Consider the following 17,882-nt stretch of genomic DNA (forward strand, 5'->3'; position numbering starts at 1 on the left):
TTTCATATAAGATACGAGTGAAGTCAGATATTTCCCTTTAAAATATCCAAATTGCTTTATTCTGAGCTACCAGACTAATTTTTACCTTGGTTTTCCGTTTAACTGAGTACCCTTCGAGCTTTGGAAATCAAAGAATAGAAATAAATCCTCTAATATAATGTGCATGTTTTAGCCTTGCTTATATGACTTAATGTCCACCTAAATAAACAGCATCAGAGATATTTGCTAGCAGTACTCCCTAGGGTAAGTAAAACAAAGAACATTGTCCTCATCACGTCACCCAGGAAAGGTTAGAATTTCTCTTATTTTTACAGAGGTTGGAAGTAATCTTATCATATCTATTCCTGTGTAATATGTCCTCATTCACATTTTCTGGTCACCTCTACGTATGTAAAGAAACAGCTTCTTTTGGCTTGGATTGATAAAAATCACCATTCAAGATTACACCTCAATATTTTATGGCTTCCAAAAATTAGCATTACTTGCAGAGTCGCTAGGGTAAACTTTACCTTTGGCATAGAGTTGGAAAACGTAACGGTTGCTATTTCAATTCTTTGTTAAAATTAAGCAAAACAATTTTGAAACGATCATTACGATAAATTTCAATAATTCCAGAGAGTATCCAACAAAAACACAATCATTTCAATGATATAAAGGGTATATTTGATAAATATAAAATCTATTTTCTATTATCTGATAGAAGTACTTATTCCCCACTATTCAACCGGGTGGTAGAGAAATACCGAGTAGGTAATCCTTCATAAATGGTAGTATTTTCATACACACAAATGAATATAATTAGGAATCTAAAAGGATTCTTTTGTGATAGTTTGATTTTCACAACTAGCTAACGACAATAAAATTTTACGCTATTTATTTCAATCCTAAGATATTCTTTGATGTTTAATTATAAGATCTTTCTTCCAAACTTAAGCAATGTAAGCCCATCGGAAATGCTACATAAAGGCTGTAATAATTATTCATTGGTACATAATAGTAATTTGGTATTGACAGGGAGACGGCTGAGGTGAAACAGCATCGCTGGCAACTGACAAGTGACCAGAACCAAGCGTTAGTAGGAAACCTTCTATTCTCTGAAACTTTATTATTTCCTCATTGAGACAATTCCTTGTCCTTACCCACTTTACCCTCCCACACTCCCATCACCTACTATTGCGTTACAATTCCTATCATTATATAGTGCTAAATTCTAGGAACGTGGCCAATTACATCTTCTGATTCATATCACACACGATCCATTTCTCCCTCTTTGCGAATACGGCTCGGGTCCTTCACCAAGATAATCATTATATTTGTTTGATTTTATACCACGTAACAGTGGTCTATTTTCCAATTGATCCATATTCGCTTAGCCATTTTCTTATTTTTTTATTCAGCACTTCGGCATTCAAATTTTGACTCATCTCACAGGAAGAAATCACTCTGCAACTATTTCTTCAGTATTCCACGCTGTTATTTCGTCATCCTCTGCCAATAACGATTGGTGATTCTTATCCCTGCCTTCTTTGCTGCTTCTGTTGGCTTGCCTGAGCAAATTAACATAAAAAGAGCGCGACAGCTAACTACTGCACGCCCACCGCATATCAAATAGCATTGTTGCCCTGCTTGCTTTTGCGGGAAGGTACTAGCATGTTAATTAAACGAAAACTGTTAATGTTCGGCCTATCTTTACGTAACCGGGCGGTATGTCAACATAGTGTGTACACTGCACCAGAGACAATCCTTTGCAAAATAATCACCGTCACTCCATCCCACTTTTTTCATCTTTAATAATACCAGAGGGAATATATTTCCTCTCCGTCAAACGCCAACCACGTTTTAAGGTATTGTCAAAACCCTTCCCGCATAACCGCATGGGACTGCTATTTAAGAATGTTGTGCTCGTTACAGTATTGCTTACCCTGTTTTGTTTGTTTTGAAGTTTCTCCTCCCATCCCTCGTCTCTCTGTTGGCCTGTGTCTTTGGGGGTGGAGGCTATAAGTTGCATGTCCATGTGATGTAATGTAGAGTTTCCCCCTCTTGATTTTTAATTCTAATTTCCACGTCATTGGATAGATTTTTACTAAATTTGTACGTGTATTTATACGTATGTTGGTTGATGGTATACGTATTTATTTGCATGCGTGGGGGATGAGAAGGTTTTCGCATGAATATATACGTCTCTGTGGGTGTGGGTTGGCATGAATATGTTGGTTTTGTATGTGGTTTTATTCTCTCTTCAGAGTGGTGACCTTGCAACCCCCGCCACTCGCCCTCTCGGAGGCTTACGGGGTATTATGTAGAGAGAAATGGCCAGGTCAGAGAAGGCGAAATTTTCACAACCTAAAATAAAGCAATTTTAACACTCGTGAGTGCGTGAACACAATCAATATTGCCAGAATCAAATAGAGCTGGGTGCAGTCGCCGAATAAACACTTATAGATGTCTTGTACAGCAACTCTAGTAAACGCGCCCATCTAATTCGCAAGGGAAATATTTAAAAAAATATATACAGATCGCGGAAGTGGGAACATATTTGTCCTCTCTTTCTTATGGAACACCTAATGACTTCGTATGATACGGTATCAGGTCCGATTTGATGGGAATGTTCCATGATGATAAACACATGCCAGCAAATTTCAGCCGATGCATCAGTGGGAAAACACAAAAAATGTTTTCATCGCTATCTTATGGTTGGCAATCAGAAAATAAGCTCGTGACGTGCGTAATGTCTCTTACGGGGGGGCATTTCTTAGAAGAGAATGATTGAATTTGTTCACGAGAAATGTACCTACAATATTTAACTCGGTCCTGTCGGGTGCAAGGCGATTAAATCTATTTACCGAATTAATGTGGCGAAAAATATGGACAATTGGCGACATTAAAAGCTTTTTAGTACGATTTTGCTTTGTTCATTCCAATATTTTCATCCCCGTCATCTTCTTCCCATACTAGAATCTGAATAAGGTAAGATCGGTTGTCCCCATCCCTCCGAGGGGTTCATTCATAGGTGACTCAAATTGGATCCAAAATGTGTATGATTCATCAGAGAAATTTTATACTCACAGCATAATTATTGCTTTAAAACAATGATAAAATAGCAGAAATATCATAAATATATCCCACATCCGACTATGAAGAAAATACTAAAAATAATATCCCTGACTAACTGGCCTCCTTCAACAGATGGCACTAATGTACTGAGGAAAACCATCTTGTGTTCCTTGTAAAATGATACGAACATAAGATCACTCTTTATAGATTGCATTTATCGGTAAATGGATAGTGTTTTATCAGTTCTGGATTTAAAAAAAATGATAAAAATATTAAATAATTAAGGAATAACTGACGGCGGAGGAGATAACTGGGTGAACAGAGTTCCTTCCTCTGTTGAGACCACAATACTTCTTATCTACTCCGAACCCACCTGGCTATCCGACTATAAACCCACAAATCCATCGGGCTACTCTATACCGTCTGCGCGAGCTACGTGGGTAAATAAGCGACCTCATCGACAGCTTGTCTTGTGGCAGTTCAAAAGATGCGATATTATGACCAGTCCAGGAAGGGAATCCTCAGAAACATCGGATGCACTTGAATCTACGTCACTGACATGCATGTAAGCGACATTATAAAAGAGGATTCATTATTATGAAAGACCATATTGACGACACTTTGATAATGACAAATTATTCACCAAGCGACCGACGGAGTGATCTTTAGAATATTATGCGACGGAGTAGAAAATTTCTCTCTCGGGGGAAATACTTAAAAAGAGGGCGAAAAGAGGATTCAACATAAGTGATCGTCGGACTACTCCATCAACTCAAATTTATATTACATATAAATGCAAATGTAATTCTAGGCAAAGGGAGCACTTTTAGGCGAAAATAACAAAGAGAAATCGAACTGGATAGGATAATTGCTAAGAAGAGCTGTTCATAACTTGCCGGTAAAGAGCATTACCGAGGGAATACTTTTCGGAAAGATGAAAATGCAAAGAAGTCGAATCAAGATGATGGATGAACCGTAAAACGAGAATGTGCTGAGGTGAGATGAAGAGAATGCCAGCGGAAAGGCGGCGGTGGAGGAGAAGAAAGTGGAATTGTCGCTGAACTTACTTCGGAAGAAGATACTCCATCATAAAGATGACAACTCATGAATGCCTTTCAAGAACAGGATAACGTGTGAAAAAAATGCACGAACGTAACAGAGACGGAAGAAGTATGTAGGAACAGAAAATCACGGAGGAAATTGAGGTAAGGGAGAGTAATTTTCCTTTCATAACTGATAAAAGATTCCCTTGAGAGTAGATTTCCCGAAATGAAATGGCTTCATGGTATGTGCTTTCATTTTCATAAGTTCGTGCCCAGACAAAGGTTGAGCCGAGAATCAGGGGAAGAGGGAAGAAGTGCTGCTACAGTATCTCAGTTCAAGTATCTTCAAGTCATTAAATGCCACGACAAAACGAAGGTTTTTCCTCTAACCCCAATTCTCCGCGCCTACGTGACTCCTTGCAGGCTTTTGAAAATAATAGCTCATTCAAGTACATGTATAATTCTTGATAAGTCATCAAATAAAGTTTGCGTATTAATCACCAAATACTTTGACGTTTTTCTTAAGAATCCTAATCACAAATATAAATGGATAATTTTAATTTTTTTATTTTAATTTATTTTTCTCTAAATTTATGTGTGCATAACAAGTTTTCCTTTTGTTTCTTCTCTTATTCGTCATGCATTGATTACTTTTTTAATTTACTAAAATTTATAACATAGCATTATCTATCGGTACGTTTCCGCAGATTTTACCCACTTCTCTTCATGCTAGGATGTTTTCCTGCAGTGGGTTTTTTTGTTAAGGATAAAAGCCTCATTAATTACGTTAAATAACACTAATTTGTATATCATTCTACAATATTTGTACTCATGCACATCCATTTTTAAAGGATTGTCATTTCATACTTCTATATTATATTACTTAGCACCCAAATCTAATTATATTTTAATTGAATGCATTTGACGATGGGTTGGATGGAAGAAGGGACTGCCACAGTCACAATCTCTCCCGAATAAAGCCGAATTTTTATTATAATTATTTGTTACAAATATACTTCGTTTCAATCCATTTCGTGGTTTTTCGAATTGGATGCTATATGCATGCTATTTTCTGAGCGCGGCCAAGGAAAAAAATTATACACCGAATGAGCACGTGATATGCTCTTTTAAAAAATCCGACGAAAAATTTATCGTAATTTTGTGCAAAAATCCCCATAATGGCAATATATATATGAAGACAAGCAGTTGAAAAAAAGGCAGATCTGGCACATGGTTCACGTGCCCGATAATCTTATCGAGATATGTACATGCTTCGGCAATAATATATCATTAGCAGAATGGCCCCAAGGGCTTCGAGGTAGTCTCCAGTTGAGCTTTGTGTCATAGGTTTGTCTTTGATCTCTGATAACAAATATGGTTTATGAGGAATCTCGTGCTATTTTATATTTGATGAGACATTTTCTGAAGTGATCGTCTCATGATCAACTTCAGATATTGGCAGTTATGAAAGACCCTTCATCTCGGGTTGAAAGCCTATGGATGAATACTTACTCAAGCCGCCTTTTTATTCTCTCCTTATTATCCAATTAGATAACTCCTAAAATCTAAGGAATCACGTAACTCCCAAATCACACAGATTCATTACACAGCATTGTGCATGCCTCCAAACTTGGGCAATAATAATTTGAAAAATGTTTTTCAACCTCTACAACTAAATTGTTTTTTGTACTCTTGTCGATTCAGGGTAAAGAGACTAAGCATGCTTTCCGAAGTATTACTTATTAATGAACGGTTAATGAAATCAATTATTTTTCATTTATCAATTGATGACCAATTATATTAAACTCCACTCCATCTGATGCAAGACTTTTATCATAAAGTCAAACAAAAGTTGGACTTACTTCGATTAATTTTTATTAAAAACCAGTAAACATTAATTATCTGTAAAATAGTTGTACTTGAGTAATTATTTATTTATTTAACCTCTTTATTGGGACGAGATTGAAACAATATAGTTCCTTCTCCCACCGATTGTAGGCCCTTCTGAAACAATTGATAGGAACAGCGTCGCGATCAAATGTCTTGTTTTTAAATGTTTGCCGAATTTTATCATAAAGTCAAACAAAAGTTCGACTTACTTCGATTAATTTTTGTTAAAAACCAGTACAAATTATTTTATCTGTAAAATAGTTGTACTTGAGTAATTATTTATTTATTTAACCTCTTTTTTGGGATGAGATTGAGACAATATAGTTCCTTCTCCCACCGATTGCAGGCTCTTCCGAAAAAATTGATAGGAACAACGTCGCGATCAAATGCCTTGTTTTAAAAAATTTATTTATGCATTCAAACATGTGTAAGTATTTGTTTTGTATATGCTAAGTCTTGTCATGCTTAGTTAATTTGGTTCTGCAACGAGAGCGAAACCACGCTAACAGGTAAGTGAGGGGTTAAGTGAGACGGCCCCTGATGAGTTCATTTCTCTTACCGTTGCCTACCAGTGTACTGCTCATCTGCAACGTACTTCCAATAAATTATTATTATTATTAGTTTATCAGAATAGGACAGGCTTTTGATCCACCCTGGTACTACACACTACTGTAATCATAAGTCCTAAGAAACATGACTCAAAATATCCTCGAACTACATATTAAAATAACTAATTATTTAATCCTGCAAGCAAAAATCCACATATTAAATTAATCAATTTCCCTTAATGCCAACCAAAATGCCTAATATTTTCCTCCCTTAACCCCACCTTCCTAGCATTATCTCCTCTATTACAGCTATCAGCATCGCATTGAAGTATTCTCTGCAGCTTCATTGAATTTCTTGATAAAGTAGCCTCTATTCCCCATTTATCATTATTCATTATTATTATTATATAGTACTCTGAATATCACCGCCAGGGTGTGTAGCAGGGGGTGATTACACACCATTCTAATTGAAACCCAAAATACTTTTCCCTCCACAGCGCGGTCGGACGACGTTATTTTAATCCCTTATCGTTCGTGGGAGAAATGACTACTTAAATCTATCTGTTCTACACTTAATTTCTCTACTTTAATTTACATGATCTCTCCTACCGTAGTACAATGAGGTTAATATTACATATTCACCACCATCGATTAAGAGACATCCTTCCAATTTATGCAAGAGATTTAATCTGTAATTAAACCTTTGCTTCGTGAAATCCTCCCTTCCATGACAAAGAATAAACAAAACAATTCTGCCGGAATGGATAAGCCCTCCAATACAAAGAATCTTAGTTGTTTCGGCCGCACTAAGTGTGAAAGAGAGAGGGAATGACCGGTTCCTCTTCTACAACGAATGGCGACTCACAGAATGAGGCAGGGATAATGATAGGATCGATCGTAGATCGCATAACGGGACGGAATAACCATAATCGCGCTCAACCACGCTGAATCCGTGACCCCCACCCTTCAGTAAATCCTCCATCGTCACTATTACTACTTCGCAGTGAGAACGGCTCAATCTCTCGGGAGAGGGGGGGAGGGCGGGACCGATGGCTTCCCTCGGTTCCCATTCACGTCATCGCTTCCCTCCACGAATGGTTGCGTGGACGAAGAAGACAGCCGACGGACGATAGTTATCTATCTCCAGTTGAAAGTCCGAAGGGTGGGAGTGGTTTCACGAAGAAAACGAGAGAAATAAAAGTACTATGACGCCTGGGACGAGCCCTCCGCTCACTCTAATGTTTTTGTTTTCCTTTTCTCATTTTAAGTGTCGATAGCGTGTACTAGAATCTTCGATCTAAAAAGAGAAGCTGCCACAGGGTCAGCAACCTGTGGCTCAAGGAATTGTCTGGCGACCGTAGATGAATTTTCATTGGCTCTCAGCGCGTTTTTGAAATCAGAACGCAGAAGCTAATGATACTTTTGCACCATGGTGACTTAGGCTTATGAAACTTCATTCAATCTCCCGTTTAGTCCACTCCAAAATTATTTTAACCAAACGAGAATGAATGAAATCAATACAATTATATGTTTGACGGATAGGAACAAGGCTTTCTGATAGAGAAGGGAAAAAAATTACAAAAGACACGGAAAAATGAAATAAATATGCTTTACGTCTCGAAGTACACCTTGCGAACGATCCATTTCTTTTCTTGCTTCCTCGGTCTACATACAATCTAATAAGCTCAGATTGACATTGTTTTCGTAAATAATTGACAGTGAAACTTTAAAATATGATGTGTCTCTGTAAGCAAAACAGATAACGTAATTAAAAGGGGAGTTTCCCCCAGCATATATTATGCCAACTCGATAACCTACGGCAGCACCACAAAACGAGCAAACTTTGTATTTTATGCTATATGAAGTCATTTTTCAAAGACATTCCTAGAAACCATATACCGGCGATATTCGGAGGCCCCTCAATAATGGAAAGGACGTAACACTACAAAAGGAACGGATTGGTGCTGTGGAAGGTACACTAATCAGGAATTGACCAAAACCTCTATGTTACCAGAAAATATTTCCATGCCGATATATCTTCTCTTACTAGATATTTGCTTAATATTGACGCTGGGTATTAGAGAATTAACATAGCACAGCTCTACACATCCCTGAATAAGGGTGAGGATTCAGAACACTCCCAGGCCCTGTCTAAGGGGACGTTTTTAGTTGTAGATCGCTTTTTGCCTGCTGGGAGTGGGCCAAAGAAATGGATTTTTTATGCTTCACATTTGCTTTTGAAAAACCTTCTTCTAACAAAATACTCACCTGTCCCTATGAGGCGACTGTTCTCGAATACTTGTGCGACAACACTAACACTCCTGGGAGGGATTTCCCTACTCTACTCTCCATATTGTTTCTGTTTTGACAGCAACCTGTACGAAGAAACAGGATTCAAATTTTACCGTGACCGAGGCTTTTTCCATTTTTCATCCGACTGATCTGATCTCCCCACATGATAAATAATTATATTTTGGTTATTACGCGAGCTTTATTGCGTGATTATAATCCATTGAGTAAAATTTCCATATAAGCTCAAGGGTGTCTCAGTATGTCGCCACTTTGGGGAACGAAAAGAGGACTGATTTCTACTGCGGACCAATGTACTTAATTGATCACTTTGAAAGCCGTCGACCCACAGGACCAAAAGGTGCCCGGCTGATGATTGAGCATTCCACCAGAACTCTCTTTCGATGCATAATCGTGACCGGACTACGTAAACGGGTGCTGCCTGCTAAACAAGCAATACGACACACACGCACTTTCCTACGCACACACTTATACTTCGACCTCTTAGTTGAAAGACGAAAAAAATATCGGCAAGTGCTGATTCGGGGGCTGGGGTGGAATCGAGCGAATTGCTTTTCGACCGGTGATGAATGAGACCGATCCAAGTGGATGAACCAGTCTCATGAGAGGCGGGAACGAGCTTCAATTAGACGGCGCGTAGCACCACCAGTGCACTGGTCACATGCCAACAGCGATAACACAAATATTACACGCATTAACAGATTTTGGTCAGTTACGGCCAGTTTTTTCGTGATTCAGTCATCAAACCCATTAAGAATTCAAGGACGGGAGGAAGGGAATTGAGGTTGAGGATTGATTCACTCATAGTATACACCATGCTCATCATATTATTATATATATATATATATATATATATATATATATATATATATATATATATATATATATATATATATATTATTATTTATATATATATTGTGTCTCTCTTGAAGAAGGCCCCTGAGAGGGCCGAAAGCTCGAACAATTTACCGTGTAAGTGTTCTTTTATATGTGTCTATTCTTTTCTATTTGTGTTATGTTGTGTCAGCCCATTATTGTGCCGCTCGTATGAGTTTTTCCGGACAATCGTTATATATATATATATATATATATATATATATATATATATATATATATATATATATATATATATATTTTTTTTTTTTAAAGGTATTCTACCGGTAAAGGTAGGTTTTTGGATCGACACAGCTACTAAATAAATATTTTGTGACTATATATATATATATATATGTGTGTGTGTGTGTGTGTGTGTTTGTGTGTTCGGATTTCCTTCATCTTAACAATCTTATCAAAGAAATTACATAGAAATAAAGGAATTCATATCCTTAAATATATTAATTGGCTGATTGAGTTAGGAGGATCAGAAGGGGCTTCCCTCAAATTTGTATTCATTTCAGTTTATATTTCTTTACTTTTTTAAAATATTTGTATTTGCAAATGCCAAGTTTATGTTATAATGAATTGCTCTCTCATGCCTTCTGTCTTTACACGTGACACCATCTCTAAATGCACAGTTTGCTTCCTAACCTGCTTTAAGACACATATCGCGCTCTTGAGTGCACGGAGACTTCAATCAGAGGAAGGGGGGAGTAGCTTGTGTGTTAAAAAAATAAAATATTTGGCACCTGGTTGCTAAACCCATATTTTGGTTAGAAAAGGAATTATGAAAAGCGCGCATAGTTGGAGATAAGAGAACGGGTCTTTAAAAGAACGGGGATTGCGGTGTCCTAGCTTACGGTATGAATACAATAATATCAATAATATATGCCATGAATTAAATAAGGCAATTCTATTTTCTCAGTTTTATATATATATATATATATATATATATATATATAACTGATAATAAACTATATAGAAACCATATAGAAAACTATATAGAAAACTATATAGAAAACCGATAAGTTTCATTCTTCAAGTCGAATGTATTGATTTTATAACAGGATGTCATATTCTTTAGCAGTTATAATACATTAGTCGCTTGTATTCATAGCCAGAATAATTTCTTCGTAGATTTTGATATATATATATATATATATATATATATATATATATATATATATATATATATATATCAAAATCTACGCTATGAATACAAGCGACTAATGTATTATAACTGCTAAAGAATATGACATCCTGTTATAAAATCAATACATTCGACTTGAAGAATGAAACTTATCGGTAATTTAGTTGGGCGATTAATTATTCCAAGCACGAGTATCCCCTTTCAATCGCACTCCAATCCGTCCATAGCCCCAAGTACATGAAATAATTGTTTCTAAAATTCACTGTCCAAAAGAGGATAGCTTTAAAATGCATGTACGTACAGCACGATGCTAGCGGGTATTGTATAATCCAAATTCTAGGAGGTGGGAAAACGCTGCATTGCCATTGTTTCATGGCACAAAAACTCACCGTGACATTTGAAGCCATTTCATAATAAACAATAAAGTAATAACATGGTGAAGTGAATAGAAATTTAGATACCCTTAAGGGGACGAATGAATTCAGCATGACATACAATCGGGAGCAGTGTTTTGAATGGTATCACTGCTCTATATATTAAATCACTATTTTTTAATTTATTGCTTCAATTATTATTAATATTGATGGACGAAGAGACCTGAGCGTTGCTGCAGTTCTAAGCCTCGGTAACACGGCAATAAATACCGACACACCCAAAATTACCATAAATAATTTTTTAATTCCACAAACTTTCCACCTGCATTCATTCCGCCCAACATACTATATTCAATCCTTCCTTCCCTTGACCTCGATTTCCTAACTTTTTCTTCTAAATCGAAGTATTCCCCAAACATATTTTAATTGTTTCCTCCAGATGTAACCTAAATGTACGTAGCATAGAGATGAATAACACGGCAATTTCACATTGAACTTGATTGAAGACGAACACGAGGTTTCAGTAATACCTCGTCATAGTACGTTTAACACAGCGAAGCCAAGTTCATTTTCGATAACATTCAATGTATAGCTGCAGTGTTATTCCCCCTCCATCCTTTCAAGAGGAAAGAATATCATCTCGTAAAACCAGAATCGATGTTTTGTATTTCTTCTATATTGATACATTTCGGAAAATCCTTAATAAATATTACGCATTAAGTTTTACGTAAACTGCCTCCTTTGCTGCAAATAATGCCCTCAGTCTGTTTTTCATATTTTCGATCTGTTTTTGTGTCGTCCAAAAAACCTATTTTCTTCCTTCCTCTCTACCTCGATTCTCCAAAATCCTCTCCTCTATTGCGGACTCATCTAATTCTCAATATCTTCTCCACCCGTATTCCCTGCTTTCTTGGCATTTGTCTCCGTCCCCACGGGTGAAAATCTTTCAATCTAAGCTCAACCTCTTAGCTAAAAAAGACTGGGGTGCAGATATATACAGTAATAATCTACATATTTATATAGGTTACGCAAGAGTATTGAATTACTTCGGGATAATTTACTCCACATTATGTAAACAATAATTTTTGCAAATATTTCCAACAGAAAACCTATATGAACTCCCTGAGAGTTTTCATACAAAGTTTCGTTGCGTACCAGTTCTCTATGATAGTTACAAAGTCGAAATCATTAAGAAGCTCTCAATTAGATGGCGGAAATTTTGAAGAATTACGAATGCGTTGTTAAGTTTTCTAATAACTCAGATGGCGAAAAATACAGCCGACACTTTGCCAGACCGCGTAGGTTAAATATGAAATGCACGGTTGGGTTTGAAAATCCTCCCGATTCATTTAAGTCGGCGTGGTAATGAAATTTACAACTCGGGGGTTAAAGAGAGGGTGGAAGGTTAAAGTTTGAAGAGCCAACTCACAACCAGGTCTAAGTAAGTTAGTCTTTCCTTCCACCAAAGCCGGCCTCATAAATTACATACCGCTAATTACTGGAGCTTTCCGTGAGACATGGCCGGCCATAAATACTATTAGCTCAAGTCAAATTAGTACTCTAAAGAAAATGGGTAGTTTCGTCAGACAGCTTTTATAATTACTTCATTACACTGAGAAAAAATTGACTACTTTCCACGTGTTAAGTTTCCCAATCATAGAAATTACATCGAAGTGAATCATCCATTGCACCGGATTATTTCGGTTAACATTAAAGTAGAGCTTTGTCAAGTTTTACCTATGTGAACATTTATCAAATTACTGTATGCTAATGATAGGCCCTTGATTACTCCCATACTTTTTGGCTACTTGCGAAATTAGTGCTACTTAAAAGAAGAGACTCCAAACTATTTCTCCTAATTTTCTCTCGATTGATAATGACCTACTGATGTGAATTCACTGCTTATGATTTTATTTCCAAAGATATCTGGATAGTACACCAATTCTTTTATTTCAGTATTATCGGAAATGTTATCAGACCTGCTTCACGATAAATCATTCTGTAAGTTTTTCAAGCATTTATCAAGTGTAGTGTTAGGTAAGAGTTAGAAACGTAGAAGTACTTACGTTGGTTCATCGATCCATTGATAACTCACCTCGACCACCAGACTACATTCAATTATAATAGTGTTGGGAATTTCTATTAAAAAACCCGATTTAGTTGTAACCATTTCATCATGAATATGCTACTTCAAGTTTGAAAATTTAACCCCCTTCTTTAAGTATTTGAAGGTGTCCAGATATTAAGGAAATTTAAAATATCGGCATGTAGCCCGTGAATTGCAGGATTTTCCGAAAATGAACCACAGTTCAACATAGCAACCGCTGTCGCGATAGGAGTGGGCTTACACCCCTCAACCTTATCTTGCGTGGCTTTCACGTGGTCCTTCCAGCGATTTATTCTCTCATCTTGCTTGCCCTCTGTAGTCAGCTCTACCCAAGCTCTACCACTATTCTCCTATCTCCGGAGATCTTCCGTATTTGACCTTGTTTTTTTGCCGATTTCTATCTCCCGGATTACGCATTCTACGATGTTTTCATAATGTACAAATTCACACGCGAAAATTTAGTGCTTAAGCGGAGGAAATTGCTTAAACCGTGATAAAAGTGAAACATAATATGAAATACATGATTCATGAACAAACCTGATTGAGTAAGGAAGGGGATCGGGATTGGTGCGGTGGCTATCGTACTGGCTTCCCGGCGGTGTTGAATATTTTACAGAGGTATCTCGATCCCTACTTGAGGTACTTTGTGGAGGGCGCTTTGAGTGAGTACGCCGTCCGTCGGATGGGACGTTACGCTTCGGACCCTTTGGCGCCTTTCGTAAAGAGTAGGCTAATGCCGACGCCGGGTTTCTCTCCACCCTTCATCCTTTCCTGTCCATCCCCTATGGCGCATATGACCTTAGCAGTCGGTCACCTCCCCTTAATACTACTACTACTACTTGAGTAAGGAAAACAAGGAATATAAAAGTGATCGTTTATTAGAGGAAAAAATTAGTTTATTTATAGTTGGAGAAGAAATGGTGTTAGAATTGAATCCTAGGGAAACTAATTCCCTGGGTTGATTTCATTACATATAGAAAAGAGTCAAATTGCCTATTGAATAAATAAAATGACTAATAGCGGTAAACAGTTTACCTTTCAGAAGGAAGGGGAAAAATTTTAAATAAAATAAAAAATACCAATAAGACACAAATGAGGTTAGTTGGCTAACGCCATAAGTCAGAGGAAGGGGTAAGGGTAAAAAAGGAAGGGATGAGAAAGGTGAATACGCTTACGCGTATTTCGGGCACAAATTAACCCTCTTCAGCGTACTGAAGGTGAATCGTCAAGACAACACAAGCTGAAGTGTGGTGCCTTGTTTTCATTTTTTATTTTATTTTAAATTTTTTCCCATTCCTTCAGAAAGGTAAACTGTTTAAGGCTATTGGAGTCATTTCATGTATTCAACCCTGCTAGCCATAAGAGATCAATTCAATCAATATAAAATTGCCTAAACTCAAAAAAACGAATTCCCAAATGTAAAAACGGTAGGCAAAAATGTCTATCCAATTGTTTCAGAGAGATATTCGGTTCAACTTTCAGTAAATGTTTCTAACATTGCCTCAACTAGGTTTTACACCAGTTATTATGCCTATTCAAGGGCAAACTAATTCCTACACAGTGTTACCTACTGATACAAGGAGTGAAATGTTGAAAGTGTTGCGGAAAATACCTCCACCGTTACTTGATCAAACGGTTGCTTGGATTTTGGACTTGAGAGCGGTTACTTATGGTGTCATGCGTACAGCGGGATATTAAGAAGGCGGTTAACGGAATAACCACTTTTATCTTGCGAGTTTTGGCCTCTCGCCTTACCGTACTTCATCAAAGTCCCTTATCGTCTTCGCCCATGCGTTTTCCCTTCTATTTAATCAAACGAGAAGATTTGATTGGCTGGCGGTCATCAGCGGGAGCTGATTAAAAGTAATCGTTGTAGTCGCTCTAGAATGACTTCAACATTAGATATAAGACACTAATGTCCGCTTTTCCACTTGGAGATCAAGCCGATTATACCGTTGCTCACAGAGCGTTTTTGGGCCAACTGACAAGGAAGAAGCTTTTCTCCCAAAATGCAACTGTTTCAATTATTGATCAATTAAAAATGTATGCATTTGTGCGAAAAAATAATTGCAAATAAAGTAAAAGACGCGCCATTTCATAAATAAGCAACAGCTGAGTTTTTCATGCCTTAAGAACTCTTACGAAGAAAACATCGTCCTTTTTTCCCTCGTAATTCTTTTCATCTTGAAGGAATAGATTAATCTGCTTATCATATGTTTATTTGTATAAATATGCTTCTGTATAATACATTTTTCTTCTGTTAACCAATTTTTACAGTGCCAAGACATGAGTGATTTTTTGATTTGCAATCTATTGAAACCACACTATAAAAACCAACAAAGATATTACACATCCGTGTAGAACTTGGCATTAATACTAATATTTTATCATGAATGAATTTATGTATCTCATATGAGTATATTTAAATTCTTAAAGGAGAGATTAAAAGAATCTCAATCGTACTCCCAAATAACCATCTGAATATGCAATTTCCCATGTCACCTAGTATTTACCTTTCAAAGTAATTAACTGGATAGGACCCGCGTCGTAGCCAGTAAGACGTCACGGAGTAGAACACAGAGACGTTTTTAAGGGTTTTTTAATGGCATTTCGATACTATCTTTCATTAGTTAATACTTGGGTGCCATATGGAGGAAGCCAGTACCTGCCTGCTCCGACAGTCGGAAGGGATATTAAACTCTAGATCCCTTCACATGTTTTGTTTTGGATGAATTAGTTTCAACATCGAATTTTCTCGACCCATCCCCGAATCCCATACTTGCCAGCCACTCATTGATACACTAATTGTCTTAAGATTCGGGCAGTTTCAACTACCGAAAATGACTACGAAAGTCACAAGTTACACAGCTACTTTAAAAATGTTCGCTGGTTATTCAAATAATTCCCATTTGCAGCATTTTTTTACCAGGTAAACACACTACAACATGTAGATTGGGTTTTGATAGTACTGCCAGACAACGAAGGTATCTGACAGACCCAGGGACTATACGCTACCATTCTTCCAAGCTTCGCCTAACTCGACACTAAACATACTAAATTACGAATTAAAATAAACCATTCTTACAATCAACACTGTTTATGCCGCATTTCATTTCGTCCAATACGCCTATCCATTTCCTCCTCCTGCCTCTCTTACTCAATATCCTCCCCTGTATGGCATTCTTCGATATCCATTGCCACACTTCATGCCCTGCATCAACTTTTCCTGCCTCCTTCGAATTTCTCCGAACAAACCTTTCTCTTCCCCTATATCCATTGCCTAACACTTCTTCGTTTGTTTTCCTTTCAACCCATTTCCCTTTGTCCACTCTATTGATCGATCTGATTATGCCAATATCTCCCCTTCAATTGGTTTACTGGACAAATGTGGAAGTTCTGAATGCCGATGGAATTGTTTCGGTGATCCTCCGTCAAATTTGCTATGAACCTGAGATACCTTAGCTATAAATATTATATTTCTTTGTTTTCAACGGCCAACAAAAATGCTCTGTTTCAAACAAACCGCTAAATTACTCTAGAATTACAAACTTACAGTTTTACTTTATTTTATGAATCGACTTCATTAAGTCAGGTCTCAAGCAATCAATTATAGTCTTGAAATTGTACCCTTATCTGGCAAAAATTTGAGGTCCTTTTAAACACAAAGCTATAAAGTTTAAAAAGTGCTAAAATGTTTTTAAATATTAAGCTGTTAATGCGTTAAATAGTGCTGGAAATTTAATTAAAGCGTCTAAAGTATTGTTAAAAACTTTCAAGTTTTTTAAAATTCACTTACAATTATAACTATCCAAGGTATAATCAAATCTCAACCAATTTGGCCCTTACATAAAATTTTATTAATTTAATATAACATGGTGCATAAATCATGCATAAAAGAAGTAACAATAGTAAAATAAAGTTTCTTTACTGACACATTTTTAAATCGAGACAATATGCATTCCAGAATTATATCATTGCAATTAAAATAATTAACATTATTTTAAAAATCGTGCTAAGTCTTAATGATATTTTAGACCGAAATATAAGGATAAAAATATTAAAACAGTTTCTTAGATGCTTGATCGCTTGTGTGCGACCCTATGAAAATATAGCATCGTGGAATAAAAAAAAATAATCAAATCAGTACTCACCGACATGGTGAAGTTCCGATAGCTCGTCATCTGTAAAGAAGAAAAAAGGATAACATTAAAACAGGTGAATTTTATAAATGTCAGTTATATATGCGATACACCAACTTTTCGTCTTTTTATACCAAAATTCACGCAAAATCTCAATAATTTGCGCGAAGATTAATGCTTCGAAAACAGTTGATCGTGCAAGTTTGCAATTTTAAAGAGCATAAGTCTTCTTAAGGTATTTTGAATTTAGCTTCATCATTAAGGTGTTCATTAACATTAAGTTCGGGAGATTTTCTTATATCAGTTGAATATGAAAAATACGAGAGTAAAGTCTTTCCTTACATGCAATAAGAATCATACGCATACTTGTCCATCAGATGGATAGGTATTT

The 17,882-nt window shown here is 36.7% G+C and overlaps 1 protein-coding gene across 3 annotated transcripts in view; it reads right to left on the reverse strand.

Moving 5' to 3' along the window:
* LOC139686779 (uncharacterized) overlaps positions 1–17,882 on the reverse strand; it is a 472,645-nt gene that overhangs the window by 77,234 nt on the left and 377,529 nt on the right. For all 3 annotated transcript variants that reach the window (XM_071583818.1, XM_071583820.1, XM_071583819.1), the window contains exon 3: positions 17,504–17,533. In XM_071583818.1, coding sequence (XP_071439919.1) covers positions 17,504–17,533 — 30 coding nt within the window. The remainder of the gene's footprint in view (positions 1–17,503; positions 17,534–17,882) is intronic.

The sequence above is a fragment of the Hetaerina americana genome, unplaced genomic scaffold (genome assembly GCF_022747635.1).
Source record: "Hetaerina americana unplaced genomic scaffold, ioHetAmer1.1.p SCAF_15, whole genome shotgun sequence".
In the NCBI taxonomy this organism is placed as follows: domain Eukaryota; kingdom Metazoa; phylum Arthropoda; class Insecta; order Odonata; family Calopterygidae; genus Hetaerina; species Hetaerina americana.